This window comes from Synchiropus splendidus, chromosome 8 (assembly GCF_027744825.2).
Source record: "Synchiropus splendidus isolate RoL2022-P1 chromosome 8, RoL_Sspl_1.0, whole genome shotgun sequence".
Taxonomy (NCBI): Eukaryota; Metazoa; Chordata; class Actinopteri; order Syngnathiformes; family Callionymidae; genus Synchiropus; species Synchiropus splendidus.
The window spans coordinates 13,951,725-13,979,662 of record NC_071341.1 but is presented as its reverse complement, the minus strand read 5'-3'; the positions used below and the strand labels follow the sequence as shown (position 1 = coordinate 13,979,662).

Genomic DNA, 27,938 nt, shown 5'->3' with positions numbered 1-27,938 from the left:
GAACCTCAATCAATATTTTTATTAGTTGTAGTGTTTTAAAACAATATTTATTGTTATTATTTAGAAATTACAATAACATTTTTGTATAATATAAAATCGCCTTCAGCCAATAAAATCACGACATTATATATAATTTAAGTATTATTGTTTTAATAAAACGATATCAATAATCCTGGATCTAAATGCGTCTATTCTCTTAAGATATATGACGAATTTTGAAGTAAAGAAAGCGAGTGAAGAAAAGCTGATTGCATTGTGCTGCCGCCCAGTGGACACCCGGGGAACTGGCGTCTACTCAGCCGACAGATGAGATCGGCCGAATTGACGCTTAATACGTCATGTGATCGAGTGAAAGTGACTCAATTCAAATGGACTTGGAAAGAAAAAAAACACAAACGCTTCTCTTTGCTTCTGTCATCGCACAATCTGTGAGCGCACTTTCGCGTGGCCCGAAATTAAACTGCCGCGCACAACAGATGAGTCTGTTCTGTCTGGCGGGAACGAGACTGCGCTGCGGCGGAATCCCACGCACGCGCTGCTGACAGCGCGGACGTTCAATTCCCCCTGTAATTCGATTTCTCACTGCAGGTTCGAGGATGAAAACCACGCGATTGATCCATTTGAAGCAGCGAGCAATTTTCTTTTCATCAGTTCCTCAGGCATAAATCCATAACGGCCTTGAATCCCTCTGTGAATTGATTTGCGGCTCCCGGTGTCACATGTTGGCACTGACCGTGATTGATGGTTCTCAGTGAACGCGCTCCTGCGAGAGTCGCGGGGGCAGCCGTGCAAGTGAAGAGGCCCAGGTATGCTCCATGTGTTGCACAGTTGATGTGACATCTTCAATTCATGGAGGAGAAGAATACGTGTTTATATGTGACTTGAACTCTGACGACCTTGACTCCTTGAGTCCTTCCGCCGTCTGTCTTCATCGGTGCTGACCACAGCAGATTTGCTGCCTCCTAGAGGGGAAGTTACGCAACTTGAGTTCAGTCTTTCCAACGCTACGGTGGGTTATATAACATCATTTTCATCAAACAAAGCACTGTGACTCATTTTTAATCTCCCGACAGCCAAACTTCCCAGGAATTCTTGAGTGTCTTCCAAAATCTCTGGTAACTTAAGCTGGATCATGAACGCTGTTACATCGTTCACGCTGTGTTCTCACCAAACGCAGCGAGGCCTGTCGGCCCATGTGACGCTCCGGGCTCCGCTCACTGCTGCTGCTGCTGCTGAGGTGTCTGACAGAGATCTCTGTCTGGATCCCTCAGACTTTTGGGATTTTTAGATCCGATCTTCTTACGCGAGCATGTGAGAGTCAGCTGACCGGCAGGAGTTTTGGGCTGGATGTCACCATCCGTGTGCAAGTGAGACCTAATCTGTTTGGAGAATGTGACCCGCCTTAAATCACATCGGGGCCACCAACGGTCGGGTCGAAGTCCGACTCCAACAAAAGACCACAGTGAGGGAACGACCTGCTTCCTGACCTGCTTCTTTTCCTTCGGAGGGAGACCAATGCTACAAATTTTACCAGCCTTTGTCCCCTTATCAGTGAACCTAACGGGCGTCTGTAATCGACCATAACATTATGACCACCTCTCATCCTCCTCCCTTGACTCAGTGCCTCTTGACAGCTGGAGTCCAAGAAGTGGATCCTTTTATTGGCAACTAACACAGTTAGGTTGAGATGTAATGAATTTGAAGGCGGAGCTAGTACAGTAGTCTATGTGTTTACTATTGAACATATAAGTGCGTTTGCTCCAGTGAGACAGATGAGACTAGACACTGCAGGCTCTGACTTCAGCAGCCAGCTCAACAGAAAAAGACCAATTTATATTTTTCAGTTTCTGATGCGGCTGAGTCTCTCACCGATGCTTATATTCATGTTCATATTCATTGCTGTCATTAATTGAAAGCAGCAATCATTCTATCTGCAATTAATAATGTATTTTAATATTGTAATTTCATTTAATCACAATATATTTTTTGTTTGAGATTTAAATTTTTGTTTTCTCTGTTTTTTTGTGTGTATATATATATATATATATATATATATATATATATATATATATGCTGTATATGGAATATATATATATATATATATATATATATATATATATATATATATATATATATATATATATATATATATATATATATATATTAAAATATTGAAAAAACATATTCACCTTTTCTTTGTAACACAGCAATCTTTGTGCTCAGTGTTATCAGCAACCCGTGGATTTTGGCTTTATCATACACAAACTACACGCATATGTAAAGCTCCAACTGACCACATAAAGTGAGCTGGAGGTCCAGATTTGGCCCCTGGGCCTTCTTTATTTTACACACAATTTGAATTGTTGTCTGGATTGATGTCTACATTGAAACTTTGATGGAAAACGTGATGGCAAAAGAATATCAGAGCTTTAAATTTGACATATAAAATTCAAGAGCTTTCAATCATCATTTATTGAAGTCATGCGGTGCTGCTGGATACAATCGTAAGTCGCTCCTGCAGGTGTGTGATTCAAATGAAGAAGCTGCGAGACAGACTGAAGGGACTCTGGTGTAGCGGACATGCTACGCTTGTTGCCTGGAGAGCACTGCCGCTTTCCTCCTCTTCTTCCAGGAGAACTGCTCTCTCGCTCTCTCCAGTGAAATCTGAACCGGGCTCATGGGCGGCTGAGTGGCAGCGCTGGTTCTCAGGCCCGTCTTCAGGTTTGGCTCTTGAGTGGTGGGGAGGTCCAGCGCAGGGGTTGTGTGAGCAGCAGAGGCGACTTTCTTCCTCCTTTGTTTTCTGACTGTCCCACTCGGTCTTAGGTTGCTTGTTGATGGACGGCTGTGTGTGGCGTCGGACGACTCTAGATTTGGACCCGGAACATCTGAAGTGTCTGGGGAAACAGTTTTTTTCCTCTTATTTCTGCCCCCCCTCTTCTTAGAGTGCAGCTTCTTGAGAGGACTGGACGATGTTCTGAAGTACATCTGTGTGTACACGTGGGGGCTGGGGGGGACCTCTGTGGTAGGGTTAGGTATTCTGGTGGGGTCCTCAGAGAGACGGATGACTTTCTGATCTTCTGTTGAGGAATTCCTGAGGGTCTCTGAAGGAGGATCCGAGCTGATCTTCCTCCTTTTCTTCCTCCTCTCGCGGTCTCCCCTGTCCTTTGACCTGATTCTTTTGCTTTTGTGGGTGTCGCTGGGAGAAGTGGCTTCACTAATGACACCATTCTTTTCAGTGAAGCCCGGTGCTCCCGGGCTCATTGTCGGGACAGAGGTTGTGGTGGAGCGGTCTGTTGTGTTTGTCACGGATTCGACCACTTCAGTTGAGCTCAGAGGTTTTGGGGTCTTTCTCCTCCCCTTTTTTGGGTGTTTCTTTTTAGGTGAAACTCGAGACAAAGGTGTGGGTTCATCCGCCGCGGTATCTTTGGCTGGTTCATCTTTCATGACTTCATTCGAGGCCTCCTCTTTTCCAGCCAGCTCCAGCTCAGTCTTGACGAAGGAATTTCTAGACTCGTGCTTCTGCGAATCGCTGATGAAGTTGCTCAGCACCGCTTCCTCTGCCTTCGAAACTGCTGCCCCCTCCTCAGTTTGGGCAACTTTCTGCCCCCTCTTCGCGCCTTTACCTTTCCGCTTCTTTGTTTTCTTCTTCTTCTTGCCCTTGTTCTTCCTCTTCTTCTTCTTCTCCGAGGTCTGCGACTCGCTCTTGTCGGAGTCCGTGGCAGAACTTTGGGATGTGGAGACGGTTGCAAGGACCTTGATGAAGTCCTCCGCGGCCGTGACCATGTTCCCCAGGGAGGGTTCCTCCGGTCCTGACACGGTGGGTTGAGTCGGGCTCTCAGGTTTCTCCGCCTCTTCTTTTTTGGGAGGCCGTAACGTCAGCTTATCGATGACGGCGATGCCGCCGTAGTCGTATGGGACTGCCTCTTTGATCACGGCGACAGGAAACGTCTCGTATCGCTTGCACCTATGAGCGAGAGACACGCTGGGTGAGGCGAGGAGCCGACACCTGGGGGACGGGGCTCTCACAGGATAGGAGTACTTACATGCCATACCAGTGCCTCTCTGCACACTGCCGCTCATACTTGAGCTTGAAGCAAGGAACTCCAATGACGTTGAAGAAGGCCTGACCCACCACTCTGGAGGAAGTGTCGTTGACTTTCCTGAGGCAAGCTTTCAACCTGCAGGAGACAGGTCATCTGAGGTCAAAGGTGCCACCGCCACTGGAGCGCATTTTTGCGAGGGGCTCGTCACACTCCCATTCATTTGGCATTACCAAAGATTAGCCACCCCCTCCTCCCCTTCTCAGCCGAGCAAAACCCCCCTCAGCTCCGGGTCAGGTGTTGCTCTTTGCACTGTTCTGCATCCCTCACTTGCACAGTGATTAACCACTGATACACACGCGCAACATAATGAAGCCTCAGAAGGTGGTCTCTCTCTGGCCGCACCAAACAGCATCAATTCAGTTTGCATCAACACTGAGGCTGGAATAAAGCACTGTCTTTACATGGTCTACACTTACGTCTCATCGCAGTCACAGTGACAGATGGAGTGCCACTTGAAGTTTGTGTATCCGTATTTGGAGGAGAAGGCGTGGATGACGTGAGGGCAGTGGTCGTGTGTGCGGCAGCAGCTGTCGGTCGCAGCAAAATCCCCTGAAATGAAAGGGTTACTTTTGAAAACACTCTCTCTAGCCCAGTTAGTTTCACTAGATGAAACAAAATGCCTTAAACAAAATACTTTTTTTAAAATTCCACTCTCACTCATCATACTAGATACATAAAGTATTGTAAGAAAAAAAATAGAATACAATAGTGTCACAGCTTCAGACTCTGAAAATGCATGAAAATGAAATGAAATGGAAATGCATAAAGTTGCCATTAATTTAAAGCAGCATTCGTTCTGTCTGCAATTAATAATGTATTTTAACATTTCATTTAATCCAAATATGATTTTTGTTTGAGTTGTTAATTTCTGTTTCTCTCTTCTTTGTTTTATTGCCAGCGTTCTTTTCATATTTTCCATATTGAAGACTTCATATATATATATATATATATATATATATATATATATATATATATATATATATATATATATATATATATATAGATAGATAGATAGATAGATATAGATATAAAATTGCAAATAATATAAACGTATTAGATTGTTTAACTTGTTTTTTATGTTATTGCTGTCACCTGTTATTTTAAACCAAACACTTCATAATAAGAACTATTCTGACACATACTCTCTGTGTTTGTAACCACGGAGTAAACATACCCAGCTGCTCATACGTGTCAGCCATGTTCCCAGCTCCGCACCACAGGGTTCCAGGGTAGGTGAAGCCCCTCTTGGACCTCTTTAAAACGTCCTCAGAAAGTCCCCCTGCGTTCTTCTCCATCCCGCCGGAGAGGTCGGACTCCTCGCACGCTCTCTTGGCCTCATCCATGCGCACCAACTTCTCCCCCAGGTGCGCCAGCGTCCGGCGCTCCTTCAGTCCCGACCCGCACTCCTTCGTGAAGGTCTTCACCTCGATTTGGTCCACAGTGATGGAGCAGTGGACCAGCTTCCCGCCGGGACTCACCACGGACCGGACTACCTCCGCTCCGTCCGACACCTGATAGAGAAAGTTCTCCCCGAACGCGCTCATCTTGGCGCACAACGTCCCGTTGATGACAGAGAACATCTCTTTGTTCTCCTTGTCCGCGTCCAGGATCTGTCCTCTCACCAGGTTTCTGTCCAGGTAGGACAGGAAGACGAACATCACCGACCACATGATGCGTGGAGCGGCACTTTCAGCACCATGCGCCACGGAGACAGTTCCACTCACAGAGCTGGTGCGACGCTCAAACTTCCCTCTTTTTAAGTGGACCGAGCAGACACGGAGATTACCGAGCTCCTCCGAAGATGGTCGAGCATCAACGCTTGCCAACAGTCCAGAGTGACGACAGAATACATTTCCATGGACAACATGACGACTTCATACATCTGAGGAGATGTTTCGAATAGTTTGGATTTCTTTTATTTTTATTAAATGCATGATTAATTAAACAGGCATGATATCGAGAATATATATATATATATATATATATATATATATATATATATATATATATATATATGTTTTTTTTTTTAATGCTTAATGTTTTTCTTCTTTTCCATGTGTTTTCTCTTCTTGTCAATACAAAATAACAAGTTGATAGAATGTTATTGATAACAATGTCGCTTCCATGTCTAAGATCAACTCGTGTGTACTTTTGGAATAAGCCTAAAAAGTTTTGTATAATGGGGGGAAACGGCATATATCCATCCATGACTCTGTCTGGTGTAAAAAAAATTTCAAATACTTAAATGAAGAAAAGGCAAATCCAATGATTTGTAAAAGAAAAAAGAAAAAAAATCGTGAGGAATTATTACAAAACAATTGTGGCACAAAAATATAGTAAATCTGAAACTATGCTGATGTATGTATTTCAGGAGTTAAATATGTTAATCGTAGATAGAGGGTGAGGTGATGGTTCTCAGAGAAGAAGTTTGATATATGGAGGTCGTGTCTTCATGTACTTCCTGAACTCATCCACATGTTTTTAAATCTGAAAAAGCAAAGCAACTTCATGTTCCACTTCACTTTAAATCTCCTCAAAATTCTTCTTTGATTCTTGGATAACAGCAGGCAACAGCACAGCACAGTGAAAATGATCAAAGACGAAAAAAAAGCCAAAAAAAAACCAAAATATAAAAGCTCAGATGAAATGAGTGGAAATGATATTTATGCAGAAAACTGCTTTATTTCTGCTCAAATCTGGTTTGATGTCTGTCGGGGGAGGGGCTTGAAGGCCCCTTCTGGAAGGAACCCAAGTCGTCTCCAATAATCAATAACTTGATGGGTGAGAGAGGAAAGATCAATGAAGCGTGGAGTCTGGAGAATCGCAGAATTGATCAGCGCACGTCAATGACGTCCTCCACAGCCCATTCCAAATGTGGAACCGTTGACCGAGAGTAACCCCGGCCAATCCCCAGCACTAACCCCCCACTCGGTGGAGATTTACTTTGGGAACACGCATGGAGGAGGTTCTTGCTTGGCCCGCTTCTCCATGGCAACAGGCATGGGGTGATTGTGTCCAACCAGCAGATTGGACATCTTTGACAAAACAGCCAGTGAGGCTGTGATGACCTAAATCACAATGCTGGACAAAACTGCATTGTGGAATGTGGAAAAAGGTTGAAGCTGTCGCACGCAACCACACAGAGCAGGGGACCGGAGAGAGTGGCCCGACGGACCGGCAGCAGTCAGTGCCGCCAAGGAATCTTGGCCTGGCTCCTACGTCATATATCAAGCTGCAGTTTGGCACCAAAGTTGATGAATTTTGGACAGGAAAACAAAAATGTATGATTATCATTTGTATTCCAGCGTTGGACGCGCATCCTCGATGACTGTTTCTGTGTGTAAAGTGGATACACTTTACAGAATACACACATACACACATGAAAAGAAATGAATGATGACGTGTTTTGTGTGTAGTCAGCAGTGACTTTCAAAATACCAATAAACATTAGAAATTAAAATTTAAAAATATTTTCAATTAAACCTTTGATGAATACATGTCTTTCAAACGTTTTCATGCATTATTATGAGGTAGTAATTAATGGATTAAATAAGATCAAAGCCAAAAATTAAAAATAAAAAAAATTAAAAAGTTCGTATTTCCGTTTTGTAACATCATTTAAAACTAATTATTTAAAAAAGTGACATTACTTTAAAATGAAATTAAAAATAAACTAATGATTTATTTATGTTTATTTTGTTTCATTTTATTTTTTCCACTATTAATATTATCATTATTTTTGTATGTTCTTAATGAAACTGAAAGGAATTTAGATTAAACCATCAAAACAATCTGGGCTCAAAATACTGGGAAAATAGTAGAAATTTACAAACAGAGTCAATAAACTGCATCCATTTTTGTTATTTAAAAAAATCCAAAGATATTATATTTTTTAAACATTTACGTAGCATACCAATGTTTCTAATTTCTGTCATCATTAATTCTCCTTCTCACATTCAAATGGTCACATAAATCTCTCCTGATAAAGAATAAAAACATATGAATATATTACTTTTTTCTTTCATTTATAGTTTCCAGATTAATATGAGCATTTTTAAGATGCATTCTTTTAAATAAAATTGACACCTAAATAGCTTCATCACATCACTAAATCTTAAAGGAATTTGTTCCAAAGTCTTCACCATGTCTTGACTGGTTTTATTCCCAAGAGAGAGACCGGCCGTCTCATGTGTCCCTCATGCATCAGACAGCAGAAACGGACACATTTCAGGGGGCTTTCCTCAACTCCAGCCTCCTTGGCGTCTCCGGACAAAAGCTGGGCAAGAACCTTTTTCCACTAATCAGCAGTATTTCGTCACATGACTGGTCTTACTCAGAGCTCTCTCACTCCATCCTCCTCAAGGCGCCGCAATCGGATTTCAGGAAGGCGGGGAGAAATGATGTCAAATCATCCGAGGCAACGTTCGAGCAAACTTTGAGGGAGGGGGCCACTTTCTCATGAAAAGCTCTTTCCAGGAAGGACTGGGAGCAGAAATGATGCTGGACACTCAGCTGGTGTGGACGCTCTCACTGGAACTCACTCACGGTCCTGTGAGCAGAGAGAACCAATGAAACACATACAGTATTTCGGTTTATTTCTGGCTCGCCACCGGTTGAGACTTTGTCTTTGAAAGAGAACAACACTCACTTGTGTGACCCAAAAAGGAATTTACACAATAACCAAGAGGACGGGGAGTCAGGCGCAGGCGGAGGCTGAAAGAGCATCCCTGAGCTCAGCTTGAAGTTGGGTACAGTTTCAGGGTCCTGCTTGTTAAATTATAAAAATGTTTCCGCTGTGAGGGGTTAGGTGTCATCTGTGGACGTTTGCTGACCTGCTGGATCCTGTTTCTGAGTTCGACCCTTCAGGGAGTCATGAGAGCAGCGCAGAACTCACACGCTCTCCACGGCCAGGTCAGCTTCAGTCCACAGAATCTTGGAGAGGAGTTTGCTTTTCAAGGTTTTGGACGCTTCACACACAGGACAGACCTCTTAAAATATAAACAAACTACCAACTGCGATTCGAATATGTGCCACAAGAGGCGAATAAAAACGGCTGTTGCCTCCTGTAAATCAATACACAGTATATAGGATGGAATTGTCATTTATCGTTATTATAGATGAAAGTGAGGACTGTGGACTTTCATCATTCAGTGTTCATCATTCAGACTCACATTTGAGCGGAGAATTATTCAACTCCGGGCTAATTTAATGCTTTAAATCTTAAATATTTTTGAGTTTCCGTGTGTACGGCCCAACTGCTACATTTTAAAATCATGGCGTTGTAACCCCACCACAACATTAGATTTGACTAGAATTAAATTCAACATGTAGGGCGTGTTAGAACTATGAACTCAAAACCGTTGCAAACCAACACACAATAATAAACGGCAAAAATAACGAATAAATAAGGCTAAAATCGCCACAGTACCTTAGATGGGAACTTAACTAGTTTTAGTGTTTTCAGGGGACATGTTTGAATGACACGCGCATACAGTTGTCATGGTAACAGAAACGTTTCATGTGACTCCGTAGTTCATTCCCATTATTTTTTATTTTCCAGACAAGCAGCCGGTTTTTATTTTGTGTCACTTTCTATTTATATCAATTTGTCTTTTGCTTCATCACGTTGTGTGTGTGAGCTACTTTCGAGTTGACACGATCATTTAAGACAACATTTTTTCTATATTCGGATTTTGTGTAGCGTTTTAAATATACATTGTTTTGGGATCAACATTTCACGGGTGAAACCACATGGCCGCTCTAATAACAGCCTCCATCTGTTTCTTGACAAGAGCTACACAGACACCATCGTATATGACAAAAAACGGAAAAGTCGGTCACAGACACAAGTGGTTGATGAAGTTCCTCAAACCCGTGTCGACGGAGCATGAAGACAGTGAGACTCTCTCGACTGGAGAAACACTGCAAGTCACCGTCCAGTGTCGGGTTGTTGTTACAGCGTGACACGCGAAGCTTATGAGCATGCGCGTTGTCTTCTTCGTTTGTTGTGAGACTGCAACACCGCCCCTTAGAGGCCAGGCATATGAACTACATTGTTTCCTGTCAAGTATAGTTCCTTTTAGTGGAAACTACAGAGCTAAAAAGTACAAAATTAATGTTCAACCCTTGAAACACATTTAGCAACTGTTTTAGGTTCGTTTGTATCAGACTTTTGTTGATTACTTTTAAGGAGTTTTGCGGCGTATGTGACTGATCATTGTTTACAAAGCCCTTTATACAGAGAGGGGAGAGATCATGCAGGAAAAGAAGCATTTTCATGTGGACAGGGCAGGATCAAGCGCAGAGAAGCCCCCCCACTAGCTCGATCTCCCCCTCACGGTAAACTGATCCAGCAGGCCACTTGGTCATTCCAGTCCAGTTCATTCACCCAGGTCCCAGCTGAGGCAGACAAATGGACGTGTTTGCTGTTCCTGCAGAGAGACACCGAGGATGGTACGTGCGCCTGATGGCACCCAACACTAAAGGACCCGCGTTTGCGTGGCTGGACCCGTCCAGGCTCTACTGTAACTCCCAGGTATCAGGTGACGTCTCTAAATCTGTGGCTCACACATGCGGGTGGGTGCTCAGTGTCTCTGATCTGGATCCAGGCTCTGGCGGACTGTGTCACAGACCTTCTCGCCCCGTTCCACAGCGACACCATTGACCTGGTGGCTGGCATTGATGCAATGGGTTTCATTCTGGGTAAATCAGATCATTTTAATCTCCTGTAACCACTTCTGCCTCACTGCTTCTCAAATCTCTCCTCACATTTAAAGGATTATCGCCTCATACTTGCACTGGAGTTATCTGAGAGATGCTTTTTTCCTTTTTAAGCCAGTTTGTGTCTCAGTTTTTCCCTAGTCCTTGGAGAACAGCTGTCAATTTAATCAACACAGCTACACTAAAACAAAAGAAAAAGTCAGATGTTTCCAAAACTCCTGTACAACACGTTCCATTTGGTATCGACATGCTCGGATGTATCCTGGACACCTCTGTTTGGGGCCTGCTCAGGTGGGAGGAGGCCCTGGGGCACACCTAAAACACACTCCAGAACTATTGTTTCTTGGTTGAAGTATGCCAAGAATCTAATTCCTCTTGAGACTTAGACCTTTAGCTTTGATCTATAACACAAGTAAATGCCAAACCATCCATTGCACCCTTAAAATGCTCCTGGTAATATCACATAGTTAAGTCACTCCCCTCTCACGTGTGACATGATCTGCTCCTCCAGGGTCATCGGTGGCCACCAGGTTGGGGAAAGGTTTCCTGGCCATACGCAAAGCGGGTCATCTGTGTGTCGCCACACAGAACCAGAACTACACCGACTACTCCGGCAGAGAAAAGACCATGGAAGTGCGGGAAGACGTCCTGAAACCAGGTTTACATTGTCACGAGTTTCTCTTGAGGAGAAGGTTGTTTACTCAGCTGCTCAAGTTGGAGAAGTTCGGGGTCACAGGGTGGACTTGAAAAAGCAACATGCTCGGCCAAATATTTGGGTCTGACAGCAACTTTATTTGAATGCTAAGCTCAGTGATTTATTTACAAAATAGAGAGAGCAAAGGGAGGTATAAAAAAGATTGTTTCCTTTCAGCGTTGCTTTACGAACTATAAAACAGCACCATCTAGCGGTTTAAAAATGTCGCCTACGCATCTCACCCGTGTTGCTATTCAGAATCTTCTTTATTGCCAAGGTCAGGGAGGATCCCACCAAAACAACAACAACAACGACAATAATGAATAAAAATAAACAATAATAACAATGGTCTCCCTGCAGGTTTGAGAGTTCTGTTAGTGGACCAGTGGATTGAAACAGGAGGAACAATGACAGCGGCTATCCAACTGGTGGAGAGACTCGGAGGCACTGTTGTTGGTGAGTTAAAAAAAAATAAGAGAGAAGACAGAAAATATTAAGCACTGGAAGAAACAGTTTAAAATGTAGATGCTTGTCTCATTTTCCTCCGATACTGTACGTTTTGCTGTTGCGTTATTATTGCGTTACTGAGTGTTAACTCCAGGTAAATTGAATCTCAAATCCAGCTGGGACGTTCTCGTGGATGAATATTATAATAATTCATTTGAATAAAGTGTAATGAACATGTCCTGCAGGGGTCGCTGCTGTTGCCATCGAGAACACAGAGGGAGGAAAGTGGATCAAGGAAAACTATAAATTCTCCCACTGTATCCCGGAAGAACTCCAAAGCCAAATTGATGGGAAATACCTCGAATCTTTTAGCGATTTTAACAAGTGACTGAGCAAGTAACAAAGATTATATAGTGAGCTGTTTGTATCTTAAAAGCAATGTATCAATCTTATCAATAATCTTGAAAAAGTCCATATAAAAATGTGCAATATTTGTATGACTTTCTAACAAGTGAACACGAAACATGAGGTTGGTATTTTAACAATGATTTATTGATCGTAAAAGCAGTGGAAAACAATGTATACAGCAGATGCATGATACAGATGTTGTCTTCTAACACAGTCCTTTTAGGTCATGAACCATGTAAGTCTAATAAAACCAGCACTGAATAGGTGAAGAACTTTCGGTTTCAGTAAACATCCACACGTTAAACTCCTCCACTCGGCTTCAGTAGCAGAGAGTCCAAAGTGGATTCAGACGATGCCACAAGAATCCACACGGAGGAAAATCCCTTTAAGGCCAGGAAAAACTGAAGCTTCCAGAAGTCTCCTCCTACTTCACCCGCAACTCAGCTGGTGAGCAGCCACAGACCTTAACCCCAAAAACCTCATATCGCCGAGGAAGATCACTGACAGCAGCTGGACGACTTCTTTTTGGATGACGCGTAGATGTTGCTGCTGTTGCTGTTGATTCCTGGAACAGAAGTGAATGTCACCCGTGTTCCATGTTTCGGATGAGCAGTAAACACTCACTGACGACGTCGCCGATTTGCCGCGTTCCACCTTTCTCCAGCTCGGCCAGGACGTTGGTTTCGAAGGCCAGTGAGGCGACTCTGAAGAAAAACTCTTTCACGTTTTCTCCTGCGGCACAGACACGTGTGGATGAAACCCAACTGTTTTTATGACACTGGCTGTGTTAGCTAGTCACCTGTGAGCGACGACACGGCCCAGTACTCCGCTCGGATCTCCTGCGCCAGCTTGATGGCGTCTTGTTCAATCAGAGAATACTGGGCAGGAGACTGCAGGAGGAGAGACGGGGATGAACCACGCTTCAGATATACCGGTCTGTCTGTCTACATACCTGCCTGTTTGTCTGACCCACCGTCTGTCCGTACTGTCTGCACTTTTAGTCTCTCTGTCTACTGTGTGTCTGCCTTTCTGTCTACCTATCCGTCAGTCTCTCTGTGTACAGTGTCTGTTTGTCTGTCTGTCTCTCTATCCACAGTCTCTGTCAGTCTGTCTGCATGTTGGTCTTTCTATTTACCTGTCTGTCTCCCTATCAGTCGTTCTGTGTGCCTGTTTATCTACTTATCTATAGTTTCTCTCTGTCTGTCTGTCTATCTACCTGTGTAGATGTGTCTCTACTTATCTGTCTGTCATTCAGTCTACCCATCTGTCTCCCTTTCAGTCTACCAAACTGCCTGTCTGTCTACGTACACATCTCTCTCTCTCTGAAATGTCTATCTACCTGTCCGTCTGTCATTCTATCGGTCTCTCTTTTGTTCCACCTATCAACTTGTCTGTCTGTCTATTATCTTTCAACAGTGTGTTTTTGTCTGTCTACAGTGCTTGTCTATCTACATTTCTGTCTCTCTGTCCAGAGTGTCTGTCTCTCTACCAACCCGTCTGTTATTCACTCTGTCTCTCTTTCATTCTACCTGTTAACCTGTCTATTTATCTCCAATATCTCTCAGACTATCTGCCTGTCTACGTATCAGACTGTTAGTCTACCTGTCTGTCACTCTACCTATCTGTCTGTATACGGAGTCTTTCTATCTACCTGTGTATCTGACCCTCTACTTATCTGTCTGTCTGTCACTTGGTCTACCCACCAGTCTGTCTTTCAGTCTACCAAGCTTTCTGTCAAGAGTCTCTCCGTCTCACTTTCATTCTACCAATTAACCTGTCTGTCTCTCTCTCTGCAGTCTCTGTCTCTCTGTGTACAGTCTTTTGTCTGTCAGTCGTCTGTCTTTCCGTCTACTTAGCTGTCTGTCTGTCTCTCGGTGTACCTATCTGTCTGCCAGTCCATCAGCCTGTCTGTCTGTTTTGGAATCACAACAGTAAAACTGAAACTTCAGGAATGCTTTCACTAAAACCAATAGCTGTGTTTCTATTTGAAGTGTGAGTGAGCGTCATCAGCTGGAATGATCATATCAAGTATCACCACTCCTGTTAGCCTAACATCTCATCCACAGGAGGATCGGTCAGCATCACTGGAGTGTTGGGTTCCAGTGGGAGGAGAAGCTGCATTCCTGAGGTTTGAGCGAGCGGACAGACTCTTTGTGCAGCTGGCAACAAAACCTAACTGTTAACATTTGCAGAGTGAGTGTGGGGACGTACGCTCAGGTCCTTCTTTGTGCCCACCAGGAAGAGCTGCACTGCAGTGGGGTCGTTCTCCTTCAGAGCGTCCTCCAGCCACTGCCTGGAGACCACCAAACATTCAGAGGGCTGTTCTATTGACATGCAAACACCGTCTGTTCTCACTTTGTGTGGTCCAAGGAAGCGACGTCGTTCACATCGAAGGTGATGATTACCACTGGAAGAGATTATTATTATTATAACTGAAGATGGTTTGGTTGAAAACAGCAGCCTTTAAGATGCAAGGCTCTACCTTGTGCCCCTCTATAGTAGGTTGAAGCGATGCACTTGAACCTCTCCTGTCCAGCAGTGTCCCACCTTCAACACACATTTCAGCATGAACTTTAGGGTCCAGTTTGGAGCTCCAATCATGTGACTTACAGCTGCAGACTGAAGGGAACGCCCAAAACCTCGAAGCGCTCCATCTCAAAGTCCACTCCGATCGTAGCCTTGTAGTTCTTATCGAACGCATCTTTGCAGAATCTGAAGAGACGATTTCAACAAGGAGAATTTACAACACGGGTGGATGACTAAATTGTATACTGGGACAGGAAAAGAAGGGATGGAGAAAAAGAATCTTGATGTGATGGGAAAGCTTTATTGAAAAGGAGGAGGAAAAAGAGATCAAGTGTTAACTGTAACTGTAAGTGTAAACGTTAACTAAAAACATTATTCACAGATTCCCTATTAAATCCTAAAGGATTAATGAAGTTTATAAAAAGATAAATGTAACACAGAAAAACAGCACATTGAACAATGAACTTCAAGTTTTAACAAGAGTTAAAGTCGTAATGAATGTTTAGAAAAATATATTTTAGTTTTATTCTGACCTCACGAGGTCTGATTTAAGACCTGGTGCAATACAATGGATGAAATGAATCACATTGCCGTTTGCAGATCTTCTACTCCTCAAAGACATATAAGAACACACAACTCACTCTTCATCCAAGTTTGTTTACTGGAGTATTTTACTGAAAATTCCAGTCGTCTTACATTGGCTATGATCATGGATAAATGAACAATGTTGTACTTTCATGATGAAACAAAAGTAAACAAAGACACGTATCAACCAAGCAAAACTGGAGCACAACATAGCGCCACAATACAATCGGGGCGTCTCTAAAAACTGCCAAAAATTAACACAATCGCCTCCATGCTCGCCTCACAAGTACCCTAAGTTGATTTTATATTTTAGATATCTAGTCATTATCCACTGTCAAAGGAGTTTATGGACCATTAGAAAGATGGTTCTGAAATCAGCTTTTCCTACATATAAAAAAACACAACTGTATCATTAAAGCTGATGGGTATTGTTGTACATAAAAATACATGAAGTAAATGAGCGCGTGTTTGGAGTCAGTGTGAGTTTAAATATTTGCTCCCTCACCTGTTAATGAGGCAGGTTTTCCCCACAGCCAGGTCGCCCACAACAATGACTTTAGAAATCTTAAATCTGCTGAGGAGGCAAAAAGTTGACAAGAAGTCGTAAGAAAGACCTCAAATCTGGGCTCCGCTGTGCTCACCCGACGGTGCCGGTGCGCTGCTGCTGACACGCCGTCTTCACTTTGTTGTTGAAGTCCTTCTTGGTGTGGAAGGCTGCATCTTCTCTGAAACACTGAGGTTCAAGGAGTGAGCGGAAATGTGGAGCAGCTCAAAGAAGAAGTTCTGGGGAGCCATTCATTTACATGTGGAAGTTGAGCGATGATTCTGTCCTTGCGAACAGGTGGTAGAACGCTCATGGCTGGAACACGGACCGACATGGAGTCTCGTCTCCAGGTGACGGTTTACCACATGAGGCGCCCTGAAGAGAGAGTGGGAAGCATTAATGATTAAAGAGCTGAGTCGGGGCTTCTTATTCGTGGCTCTCGTGTCAGCAGTCAAACAGTAAATGAGTAGTATAGATCTAATGTGGATTAAAATCCACAGTTACTTGTGAAGAATAGATTGCTTTTAGCAGTATTAGCAGTATAAACAGACCCACAGTATTACTATCTGAATGACAAGATAAAATAAAGGTTCAAGTACTATAGTAGTACTAGGAAAAAAGTTATATTTGAAGTTGAATTTTGGTCACAGTAACCCAAACTTGTTGTCGTAGCAACAATGAAGGGACACTGTAGAGGTAGCGCCTAAGAAATGAAAAAATAGCCAACTCATGCTTTAAGAGTCGCAATAAATTCACAGGAAGTAGACACAACCATCTCAAAACACACAGGAAGTTGTTATAGCAGCTGCTATATGATGTAGATGATAGTAAGAGAAGTAGGTGAGGCAGTAATAAAGTAAGTAGAAAGGTATTTGGGTTTAAAAGTTAGAACACAGACTTTGTGAAAAAAGGAGCTTAGCAGTTTTTTTCTTTGAACAATTTAAAAGCCTCATTAAAAGAGGTGGAGCCTAAAGTGAATAATAAACCGCATTTCAACGTGAGGTCTTCAGTTAATGTGCGTCATTTCATGCAGCTTTTTTTGCCATGTGGGTTTTCACCATTGGGATTGTGTAGTTATGACTGCGTAAAAATGTTTATGAATATGTTGTCCAGTTGAAAACACACTTATTTCTGATTACTTGACCAGACACGTACACGGTCATGTTTTCCATTAATGTTAACGCCACACGTAAGTCTGACTGGACTCTCTGGCAACACAGCTTCTCGGGAATAAGAGACACAACGAGTTAATAACAGAAGGAAGACAGACTGGTCTGCTTAAAGATGACTACTTTAATCCTATTGTCCATCGGAGACGAATTACTGAAAACAGCCGAAAGCATGAAGCTGCGTTAAAACACGTGGAAGGAATCGCATCACCCTTATATGACACTTAAGTCACTGCAAAACTAGAATTGATGCGAAGGAACGGTTCGCTTGAGAAAAGTAAACTTTTTTTGCAACGTGAAAAGACGAAGCTGAGATTTACCTTTTCGGGTCAATGATGTCTCAACAAGTTCGCCGCCTCTTTGGTCACTTTTGGTCCTCAAATTGTTATTACGGTTAATGCAAATCGATTGAAAATAACTAAAACGTTGTGTAGTTACAGTAAACGGGGCAATGGTTGCTCCGCGGAAGTCAGGAGCGAGAGAACAGACTGAAGACCGCTGCTGGTGACTCACATCCCCGCTGTGTTCTCAGCTCGCCCCCCTACTGGAGGAAATGTGGAAGCGCCTGCCTGGAAGCCGTTAGCTGCCGTTAGCATGCTAACATGCTAATCCCTACAGTGTTTTGCTTCACACACCGCAGTTTCATCTGCAGTTAAGATGGAATCCTACCCAAAACATATCTATCATAAAAGTAATTTCACTCTTTTTCCCCAAAATAAATAATAAAACAAAGGATAGAGAATTTGGAATGGTTATAATACAAGTATGTACATGTACAGTAACATCAATTCTCATATTTGTCATTAAAGGAAGCACAAGTGCGGAAAGAATTTTATATTTATAATTTTAATGAAGGACATACTGTATAAAACAGACTGCTACAAAAATGTTCACACAAGTAAATTATTTCAAGGGTTAACACATTTTTTTCCTCACATGTCAAAGTCTTCTGGACTGAAGGCACAGTTGTATTTTTTTTTTTTTTTTCGTAAACAAACCTGTATTATTTAAATAGTTTTGAAAATGTCACTTTAAAGCACAGGCATTTGACATTATATTATGTTCTAAAATAGACATTTATAAAAGAATACATTTAAGGGTTGGGAAAAGGGGCGCTATTAATGCAACTCTCAGGGTTTTCTAACACATTTTACAAACCAGTAGGACATTGACATGGTAACGCACCACTGCATTGATTGTTCCTCTGACACCCCTCCCCAGGCTTTACAGTGTGAATCTCGCACCACAGGAATGATTTGCAAACTGACCTCAGTGGAATTTACATTTCTATTCTCCTCCGCCCCGAAAAGTCACTGAATTGTCACTAAGTACTCTCTTTTTCAGGGTATTTGGGTTTTTATTCATCAATCGAATTGAGTTTCTGTTGTGAAATAAACACCGATCATTTTAAGACTTCATCATAGTTTTCAAAAAGTGGAGTGGATTTCCGGCGCTAGAAAAGAAAAACGTGTTCGTCCTCTCGGCCTCAGAGGGCGTCATACAGACAGATAGAGTACAGATGTAAGTCATCCAGAGTTAGTCTTCTTCTCGTGTTAGAAATGCAAATCATGAAAAGACGAAAGTTCACGATCGAACTTTGCATTGCTGGTGAATCTTGTGTTTCATCAGCTCGCCCCCTGCTGAGGAAGTGTGGAAGCGTTTGACTTGTCTTATCGTCTGACTTTCTCATAAAATGTCTTTACATATCATGGAATATGAGATGGTTTAAATACATGTTCACACAAGTGTTGATATGAATCATGCTTCTGCGCTGAAAAATAATTGTAATTTATCAAAATACTCGATAAACCAACCTTTATTAAGGTAAAAAGTTAAACGTAAAAATGAAGTGATGCCTTCATGGTTGAATTTTCCTTCTATATCTTAAAAATAAAGCTGAAAAATAGATTTGAAACTATGGAATTAGTTTCGAATATACAACCATAACAACTGTATTCCAGGAGTGGCAAAATTCAGATGTGCATTCGGAAATAATGGGGGAAAATAAACACAAATATAAATGGCGATATTGTGAAATGTAGTGAATTGGTTTTTTTTTCATATATTATTGAAATAATAAAATGCTAGATTCACAACTTTCACTCAAAAATAAAAACTGCAATTTGTGAAAATGTACATGATACATGATATAGAGTGCTTTTTTTTCCTAATATAAGAACACAGCTTGTATTCAGCTTATTTAATTTAATTATTATGAACTGTTTATATTCCAAATTTTAACTCCTATACTGACTATTGAATTTTATAATCCAAGACTTGATCAAGACATTTATAAGAAGACTGTAAATGTCATTCAAAAGGGAAGAGAGTTTGAGGAGTTGATCGTTTTTCCTGAGGCAGCTTCCTTCTTCATCAAATGTTTTTGTTCTCTGGCAAAAAAAACAAAAGCAGAATAACTCTTTAGCCCTCAGACTGGGCTTTGCAACGGGTAAAACCTCTGGTTTTGCCAGATTGTGAGGGAAACGCTCACCCTCCATTTTCCCCTCAAGCTGGATGAGTAGTGTGAGTAATTCTACTATGAGCAATTGTCATTTACTTCCAGTGTATCAATGGGATAGAATAAGGCCAAGAAGGTGAAACGCCAACCCCTGGATGCCCCTAGTTGACAGACATTTGGATGGTTGGGGAGCGCGAGGCAGCAGCGCCACAGAGCTTCAGCTGCAGGGTATGTGCTGTAAAGTTGGAGGGCATCAACCTCTTCCGTCACCATAGGAGCAACATTGATGCCGCCACATTCAACAAGAGGACAAACCCTTCTCCGTGCGCCCACTGGCAGAAACGGTGGTGGCCTTCGCTGTTACCCATTGCCAAGCCGGGTCAAAGGGCTAAACATGCTGAAATAGAACACAGGGTTCCCTAATGTAAGACCTGTTCTATGAGGCATGCAATGCCCTCTGTCCTCGTTGCCTAGCGACCCCTCCAGCTTGTCAGAAAATTGTAGCGTGACCACAAGGTGGAGCTCCTTCTAACAGCAGGGTGGGTGGATCCTTTGCTGCCAACCAGAGGTTTTACCCATCGTGCAGCCCGGTCAGAGGGCATCGCACGCCTCATAGAAGAGGTGTTACATTAGGTAACCTGTGTTAGTGATTGGTTATGAAGACAATATATGAAAACTTCCACCCTACTATAAAAACATACGCTGTCAAAGTCCTGCCATCAGACCTGAGTCAATCGCTGAGAAACTTCTTAACATTGTTGTTATGGGTCCCGTTCTGGACTGTAGCACTCCTCCCCGTCCCTGAAAAGAAGTCGGTGCGCAGCAGGCGGTACAAGTAAATCCCGATCATAATGTTCATCAAGATCAAGGAAGCCAGGAAGTACGCGCCATGGACCAGAGAGGAGTAGTTCACCCCGATGTACCAGGTGAGGTAGAACTGTGCGCTGAGGCGGAAAGTGAAGTAAGTGGCCAGGTTGACGAATTTGTGGATGTAGTAGATCGAGGAGTTCTGAGCGCCGGCCAACTTCAGCAACATCCGGAAGTGAAGGGTCACGCTGTTGACCTCCACTAAGAGGGCGATGACAGCACCGGCCAAGTACAGCCGAGTGAAGAGGGTGTACAGGAAGGTCCAGATCACCTGGAGGGAGAGCAAACAGGCAGTTTCTAACTGTTCCCAGGCTGATAAAATAAATATGCTTAAGAGTGTTAGCACAGCTACAGTACAGCACCAGAAACTCCTCATTGAAGTTAGTGTTCAGTCTTCAAATGCAAATATCATCTCTTCTTTCTTTCTTGACAGTTCTCACGGTATTTTCATGTAACTTTTCTTGACCTGGGTGACAAGAGTGCAAAAAAGTGCACAAAAACCTTTTCTTTGTTACAGTTATTTGGTGTATTATTCACTGGCAAAACAAGAACATGTCAATATCAGCAAGATCTATGATACATCCGATCTAATTAAATGCATGCAGATATTAAAGTATCATGAAGTAATTGATTGTTCTGGAGGCAAAATATGGAAAATGTATGTAGATTTCAATAAGGTTTCTCGTCGTGTTACCTTCGATATTAGTTTCAAGTGTAACCTTAGCCAAACCTTTATTTTAAAAGAGGTATTACAGAAATTGTGACACATACAACACCTAGTATACCTAGTAAGAGTAATATACTTTAACAGATAACACAAACCAACCACAGGAATGTTTTTAAAATAAATATAGGGACTGAAAAAGATCAACTCCTTCAGACACCATAAAAAAAACATTACTCGTTCAGGATTCATCTTGAAAATGCTGATCACTGACTTCTACAAATATGTAAAAATAAACAAAATAATAATAAAAAATAAACTAAATAAAAAATTATAACATAATATATTATATGTAAAAATAAATAAACACCATAATATATAAATTACAAATATAATTTTATTAATTAATTTAATTCTAAAGATATAAATTCCAAATAGTTCACATCATGATTCCTGAAAGAATAGCAATAACATTTTGATGAAAAGTAAATCTGAATTCATACAATTTAATTTAATTTGCAGTAAAATTATTTTCTGTTTTCTTCAGGAGCGGCTGACAAAAGTAGAGCTAAATTGTTTGGATTGGTCAAATAATGAAGCTTATCTTACATTATTATATTACATAAAAAGTTATTAAGTAAAAAAAAAGCAATAAACAAAATTTATGTTTTTACCCTGAAAACCGGACAAAATGCTCAACAAATGTAAGAATAAAATCAGAAGGGTCTTACAAGTGCATGATGCAGAAGGAACTCCCACGATCCTCTGGCATAACCCGACAAAATAATATCACATGCGTCGTGTACAAAATAGCCTGAAAATAAATGTTACAATCCTTACTCCATGTACTGTGTAACAGGAAATCAAACACACATGCATCAGTTCAGGTCGTGAAGTTAATGATATGATATTTTTAACAGGATTATCAAGCAGCAGAGTCGGGATTATGTGGTGCCAGGGAATGACTGTCACGTCCACGATAATGAGACGCACAAGCAGCTACTGTCTCGACAACAACAGCGCCACGTCCAGCATCCGCGTTTCTGCAGCCTCAGTGGAGTCACGCTGCTGTTTGTGGTTGTCACGGCACATCTCAGTAGATTTGTGTCGTCATGGCAATGCAAAGATGCACTTAAGACCTCTGCTCCAACTGTTGTGTTGGATTGCACTGTTGCTGGTTACCTTTATAATTTTGTCATCTTAAAAACTCCCTTTTCTCTTAACTTGAGTATCCCTCACCCAATACCTTAATAAATATATTAAACTTATTTTAATGGCTCGGTTTAGCACTAACTGTTGACTATTATATTGAGCCTGTAGCATTGCTGTTAGCAGTGGTTTGATGTTGTGTATTAGCTCATAGATGTTTCATTCTGTTACACAGAAGCTTAAATTTTAGTTATTATCAATCACCGAGACTGTTGGCTAACATTTTGGTGTTCCATTGTTTGTTTAGTTCAACGTTTGAAACATGAATTGCTAACAATTTGGCACTCACAGCTATTAGCATGTGTCCTACTTTTAGCAAGCAGCACACACTGCAGTTAGCATTCATCGCTTGTTTTGACTTCATAGTTTATTATTTCATTGGTGTCGAAGATTATTTAGCATGTAGCAACATAATGTTGGCTTCCATGTTTCTAGCTTATTTAGCAAGTGCTGCGGGGCGTTTTTAGCTTGTTCAACATACTTCAGTTCAGTTTCTGTTTCAGTTGAAACAAATGTATGCTTTATTTTTGAAACATTTATTAGTTTGCAACTTGACTATTTCAGCACTATGTGTGAACATGTCTCACTTATAGGTTTTCTTTCTGCTTATAAATAAGCAGTCCTTGATAAGTACATTGACACTATGCAATATTAAGTACATCATTATCTTTTAATAAACTTGTGTCACAGACACTGTAGGTAAAAAGATGTTAGCATTTTTGTCACTGTTTAGCACCTGCTAAGATCCTAACTGTGAACAGCACAACAGTTGGCCTGAATTATGGTAATAACACACATTTTAATTACCATTTATAGCAGTTGTTTCAATCAATCATTGTCAGTTGGTGATTTTTTTAAATCTCTTTTAAGAGCATTTTTTAATTTGTAGGATTTTTTTATGTTGTTGTTTTCGCTTGATCAATATGCCGCATTTTGACGGAGCTTGCTAACAATTTAGCAAACTTTCACCCAGTTTTTCTCATTGTAATTGCAATTTTCCACCAGGAGGAATTATGAGTTTATCGCCTCCCTTATCTTGATGGTCTTTCCAAAGTTTGATTTCTCATGCTTGCCCGCGTTTCAGGAAGGCAACAGGTTATTTTTATCACATTTTATAACCAGGCCGAGGACATTATTGGCTGCAATTACACTTTCAACTTTTCCAGACGTGTCACAGGAGTGTTAATCTTTTTCACAAGCAAAGATATTTACATGGTAATGGTGATAATCCAGCAAAGGTTCTCGAGTAAATACTTTTTACTACTAGCTGCTGGTTATGCTAAAGCTCTGTGCACCTGCCTGCGAACTCCCAGTGAGTTCGGAATCAATGTGAAACGTTTAATAGTCGACATCCAGACGGTTGAGTAACTCAGTGGCTGCCACAGTCTCAGGTTTACATGTATGTGGTGCGTTCACTGACCTGTTGAGACGCAGACGAGCAGGTAGGAGATCGGGGTGTGGTAGTGGATGTCACTGAGCATCTCGGGCCAAACCACCAGACTGGAAGGGGACACATGTTAGACAGTAGACGGTTCTGTGCCGGCCTCACCCAGACGCAAATGGGCTTGGTCCAGAGCAGAAAGCCGAGCTCAGCAGACACATTCCCATCCCCTTTTTTTTTGTTTTTTTTTCTCTTAGTCAATTCCTTTCTTTGTCGCTTTATAGCCTCTGGGCTGAGAGGGCTCTGGTCCAGGGGAAGGTGTGCGAGGCATCCCTTCCTTGTCTAAATACAACTAGTAAGGTTAATTTCTAACTGCACAGCCATCTACCCTTCAGCATGGGCAACTCTGACGGCGAATAGAAATCCAACTTCATGTCATCCCACTTTCAGTGACGACTGAAATGAGTCACAAATACTGTGCACGCCCTGAATAAAGACTGTTACTGAAATGCTTTCACATAATCCTGATGCCAGCAGGTTTTTCTGGTTGTTATCTGGAGACTCGTGAATCAGGGCGACAGGGAAACGTCAGGTTTCACAACCTGCTGCACAGGAACTAAAACAAAAAAATCTTGTGTTGAAGTGACTTTTTTAAAAGTGGTATTTACATCCACCCTGCCTGAACATGCCCTTCTCCTCCTGCTCCCACAGACACACTCACACACACGGTCTGGACAATGGTGCCACAGTCTGAGCTGATGGATGCATAGGTGGGTGTGTGGCCTTACCAAGTCACAGACCATGTCGCCGACAGCAGGGAGTGCAGCATGGACAGGGAGATGTTCTTCCACTTCCAGGAGCGAAAGCCATCATGCCTCACCACCTTCGGCACCGGCAGGTTCTGTAGGAGCACGTGTAGCACCCTGAACACCAGGAAGAACAGCACCACTGACAGTCCTGGGTGGGACTTGAGCAGAGGAAACAGGGCCTCCATCATCTCCTCCAGACTCCAGAACCCGCCTGTTGATCTCCTCCTGTCTTCAGCCTCCTCCTGTCAGCAGCTGCGCTGGAGCGGAGTTTTCAAAACATATGACAACACGGAACTTTTTTTTCCTTTATAAAAACCATTCGCTGTCCACAGTCCAGATGATGAATTCCAAATCTTCCCAGAATCGGAGGCGGCTTCCCGACAGCGACGATTCCAGAGAAGCGTGTTGGTGTGAGTGGCTCGCGCAGAGTAGAGAGGGGCGGGGCTTACGGAGGCGTGATTGGAACGAGACGCGCGGGTGGCGCTTAGCAGTCAGCGCACCAGAGAATTGAAAAGGGGCGGGGCCGAGGTCGAGTTACGAAAGAAAACTATCAACAGACAAGTTTTTGTCACCCTTCACCTGAATTGACCAAAAAATAATGAGAACGAGTGAAAAGGGAACCTGTTTTCCTCACGAAGGAATAGACATTTTGGGGGGTCGTATTTGTTTCAGCATATAATGATTGATGAAACCAAATATTTGTTTTGTTTTTGGAGGTTTTTGGGCAAAAGGTGGGCGATCTAGAGCAATGTGGGCCAAATGTGGCCATTTCCTGTGAACATACGGCCTTTGATGAGGTTAACTATCTATCTATCTATCTATCTATCTATCTCTCTCTCTCTCTCTCTCTCTCTCTCTCTCTCTCTCTCTCTCTATATATATATATATATATATATATATATATATATATATAGATATATAGATTTTTTTGTTGTTTTTTTAATAATAATTCATGGCTTCACTATATATTTTTGGCCAAACATATGGGTCATGTATCTATAAGAAAACACGTTTAGAAGACCGAACATGTCGTCAGGTGCAGCCCCTCCTCACTTGTCTCTCCTGTTTCAGCTCCAGCCACATTCCTCAAAGTGAGCAGAAATTCCCCAAAACATCACTATTCAGAGTATCTAAAGGCCAGAGCCGCTGGCCACATGAGCAATTTCAGTCATTACGTTTTTCATCCTGTAACATAAAATATGGAATCATAGTTTTTAGTCAACTAAAAGGTGTCATTTTGGCATCTACATGGACCTTCAAAGTAATGACAATTTTGTTGATTTTTGCACGGTTAGGATTTAATCTGATAAAATTTGATCTGACAAAACGTGCTTTTATTGACAAGGGTGCAATTAGGAGAAATCACCACTAGATGTCATTTTGATATTCTTTCCCCCTAGTACCAAAAAAAAAAAAAACACCCGAGTGGTTCCAACGGTTCATTTGGAAATGCGTTTCTTGTGTTTTTTATTTGTCTTAACCTAACTATACCAACTTAATTTTCATTAAACCTAGTGCAATAGACTTGATTTTGTTTTCCCTCATACTGAAATCGACAGTAGGACCCGGGAATTAAATAATGAATTAATAATGAATTAAACGAACGAAATAATGAATTAATTTAAAATGCTTCATCTTTTAACAGGTTGGACAAATGTATAAAACGAAGGTGTAACGTGACATGTGAATCTGGACGCTAGATGTCAGCAAACCCCCACTTCTCAGTCCGCATGAAACGCCAGATAAGAATATTCTGTGAATCATTACATCAAATTACTATGTGTAATGCTAACTTGATTAAGGGGTAGACATACACCGCAAAACAAAATTTCTTTTCAATGTTTTTTTCAGTTGATCATGTAATATGCATTTGAAAATGATCCTGAAAGGTGAACCTGAAATGACACATCCTGTCTCTAATCTGCGTACTGCAACTAGAGGTAACTTAAGACCTTGGCTGCTGTAGGGGATTTGAATATGTGAAAATGAAAACACCGTCATCACGGAAACCTGAAGGCTCAGAAACCTTCAGGTCTTTAAGGAAACATCTGTTGCGCAAATCAATCAAGTCAAGAGTTCACGGATGGTGAACTAAGTCATCATCTCACCAAATCTAGAATGTGTAGTAAAAATCATTGTAATGGTAACTGAAGGAGGATGTTTCACTTTAAATGATGAAATAATAAGCTATTAATAACTTTAAGTTAAAAGGCCGCACCTATCATTTGCATGCACGTGAGATGTGTTGTGGAGATTATGGACAGATCTGTCTTCCATCACTGTCTCATACCAGGAGCTTAGCATCAGTTTCACTATCTCACATGGAACATTCCAAGACTCTGACTTGTGTGCAGATGGAGGTTCAGGTGAGTGAAGACAGCAGGTCAAGTATGTCACCAAGCTGGTCCAAGAGGTGCGACTGGGTTTCTTCACCTGCATAGAATCTCTGAGACTGAGGAAGTATCAGTTTGCAAACTCTACTTCCCAGCTTACTACCTGTAAGAGATTTAATAACCTGAAGATCTCTGTTTTAGCTGATAAACTTTTTTTTCATGATGATGATGATAATAGCGGAGGTATGCAGACAGAACGGGCATTGTCGAAGCACAAAGCATTTATTATTTCCAAGTCACAGGGAAGGCAGACTCAGAAGAGGAGATGGCCCTTTGTTTCACCAGTCATCTAGATGTTGGACGACTGGAGTCAAAATCCAAGATGCAGAAGTGATAACGTGTTTCCTGTCTACATACACACGCACAGTTTATGTCCTTATATTTGTGGGGACCTCTCGTTGCCATAACCCTTTCCCCAGCATCTCATCCGAAACCTAACCATCCATAATACATGGCTAACCTTGACCAGTACCTAAATCAAACTTAAATTCATTTGCAATAATATGGTTATTTCGAAGTTTTAATCCTCAAACTGGGGTTTAAACTTGTGTGGACCGGCAAAATCTCCCCACTAATCTATGGCGTCCCCTCAAGTAGGTGTATTTCTTAGAATTTGTCTCCTACAACTACACTAGGACCGCACACAACGTCGGTATTCATATCCGTGTTAGGGTCATAACTGAACTAGATGTCCTCACAAGGAGGTGTTTTGCAAAAGGAGACATGAAACTTGTGAGCAGAGAGAAGCTGCAATCAAATCTCTTCAGGCTTCAGTTCTTATCCAACCAGTATTTTCACATCTTTGAGTGAGTCAAGTGGTTTTAGGTTTCAAACAGCTGTCGGCTCTTTATTGCTGTGGGAAGAAGCTCAGGTCGTGCAGGAATTTAAAACTGTATGCTATTCCCACGTCAGTACATTCACATCAAGGAGAAAACTGGAGAAAATTAAAAACAAAGATTGC

General features: G+C 41.9%; 4 protein-coding genes across 7 annotated transcripts; 1 reads left to right on the top strand and 3 right to left on the bottom strand.

Moving 5' to 3' along the window:
- Nucleotides 1–2,462: 2,462 nt before the first annotated feature.
- proca1 (protein interacting with cyclin A1) lies at nt 2,463–5,843 on the bottom strand. Its single transcript, XM_053873257.1, has 4 exons — nt 5,278–5,843; nt 4,520–4,652; nt 4,044–4,178; nt 2,463–3,964 (listed from the first exon to the last, which is right to left on the bottom strand). The coding sequence occupies exons 1-4, from the start codon at nt 5,771–5,773 to the stop codon at nt 2,584–2,586; spliced, it is 2,145 nt and encodes a 714-aa protein (XP_053729232.1). The 5' UTR covers nt 5,774–5,843; the 3' UTR covers nt 2,463–2,583.
- Nucleotides 5,844–10,486: 4,643 nt separating this feature from the next.
- Nucleotides 10,487–12,633, top strand: zgc:174895 (uncharacterized protein LOC100126024 homolog). The gene is made up of 5 exons (XM_053873757.1): nt 10,487–10,638; nt 10,712–10,805; nt 11,335–11,481; nt 11,878–11,973; nt 12,210–12,633. The coding sequence occupies exons 1-5, from the start codon at nt 10,516–10,518 to the stop codon at nt 12,350–12,352; spliced, it is 603 nt and encodes a 200-aa protein (XP_053729732.1). The 5' UTR covers nt 10,487–10,515; the 3' UTR covers nt 12,353–12,633.
- Nucleotides 12,503–17,769, bottom strand: rab34a (RAB34, member RAS oncogene family a). Of its 3 annotated transcripts, none has more exons than XM_053873753.1 (11): nt 17,517–17,769; nt 16,287–16,402; nt 16,125–16,216; nt 15,989–16,057; nt 14,983–15,084; nt 14,855–14,919; nt 14,728–14,779; nt 14,584–14,665; nt 13,172–13,262; nt 12,997–13,104; nt 12,503–12,937 (listed from the first exon to the last, which is right to left on the bottom strand). In XM_053873753.1, the coding sequence occupies exons 2-11, from the start codon at nt 16,359–16,361 to the stop codon at nt 12,870–12,872; spliced, it is 804 nt and encodes a 267-aa protein (XP_053729728.1). In that variant the 5' UTR covers nt 16,362–16,402; nt 17,517–17,769; the 3' UTR covers nt 12,503–12,869. The 3 variants fall into 3 exon arrangements, with proteins under 3 accessions (XP_053729728.1, XP_053729729.1, XP_053729730.1); XM_053873754.1 differs by having other exon boundaries at nt 15,989–16,054; nt 17,517–17,767; XM_053873755.1 differs by lacking the exon at nt 15,989–16,057.
- Nucleotides 17,770–18,043: 274 nt separating this feature from the next.
- On the bottom strand, nt 18,044–24,995 carry tlcd1 (TLC domain containing 1). Of its 2 annotated transcripts, XM_053873191.1 has the most exons (4): nt 24,564–24,995; nt 23,815–23,894; nt 21,917–21,999; nt 18,044–20,792 (listed from the first exon to the last, which is right to left on the bottom strand). In XM_053873191.1, exons 1-4 carry the CDS (start codon nt 24,770–24,772, stop codon nt 20,385–20,387), a joined length of 780 nt encoding a protein of 259 aa, XP_053729166.1. In that variant the 5' UTR covers nt 24,773–24,995; the 3' UTR covers nt 18,044–20,384. The 2 variants fall into 2 exon arrangements, with proteins under 2 accessions (XP_053729166.1, XP_053729167.1); XM_053873192.1 differs by lacking the exon at nt 21,917–21,999.
- Nucleotides 24,996–27,938: the final 2,943 nt, after the last annotated feature.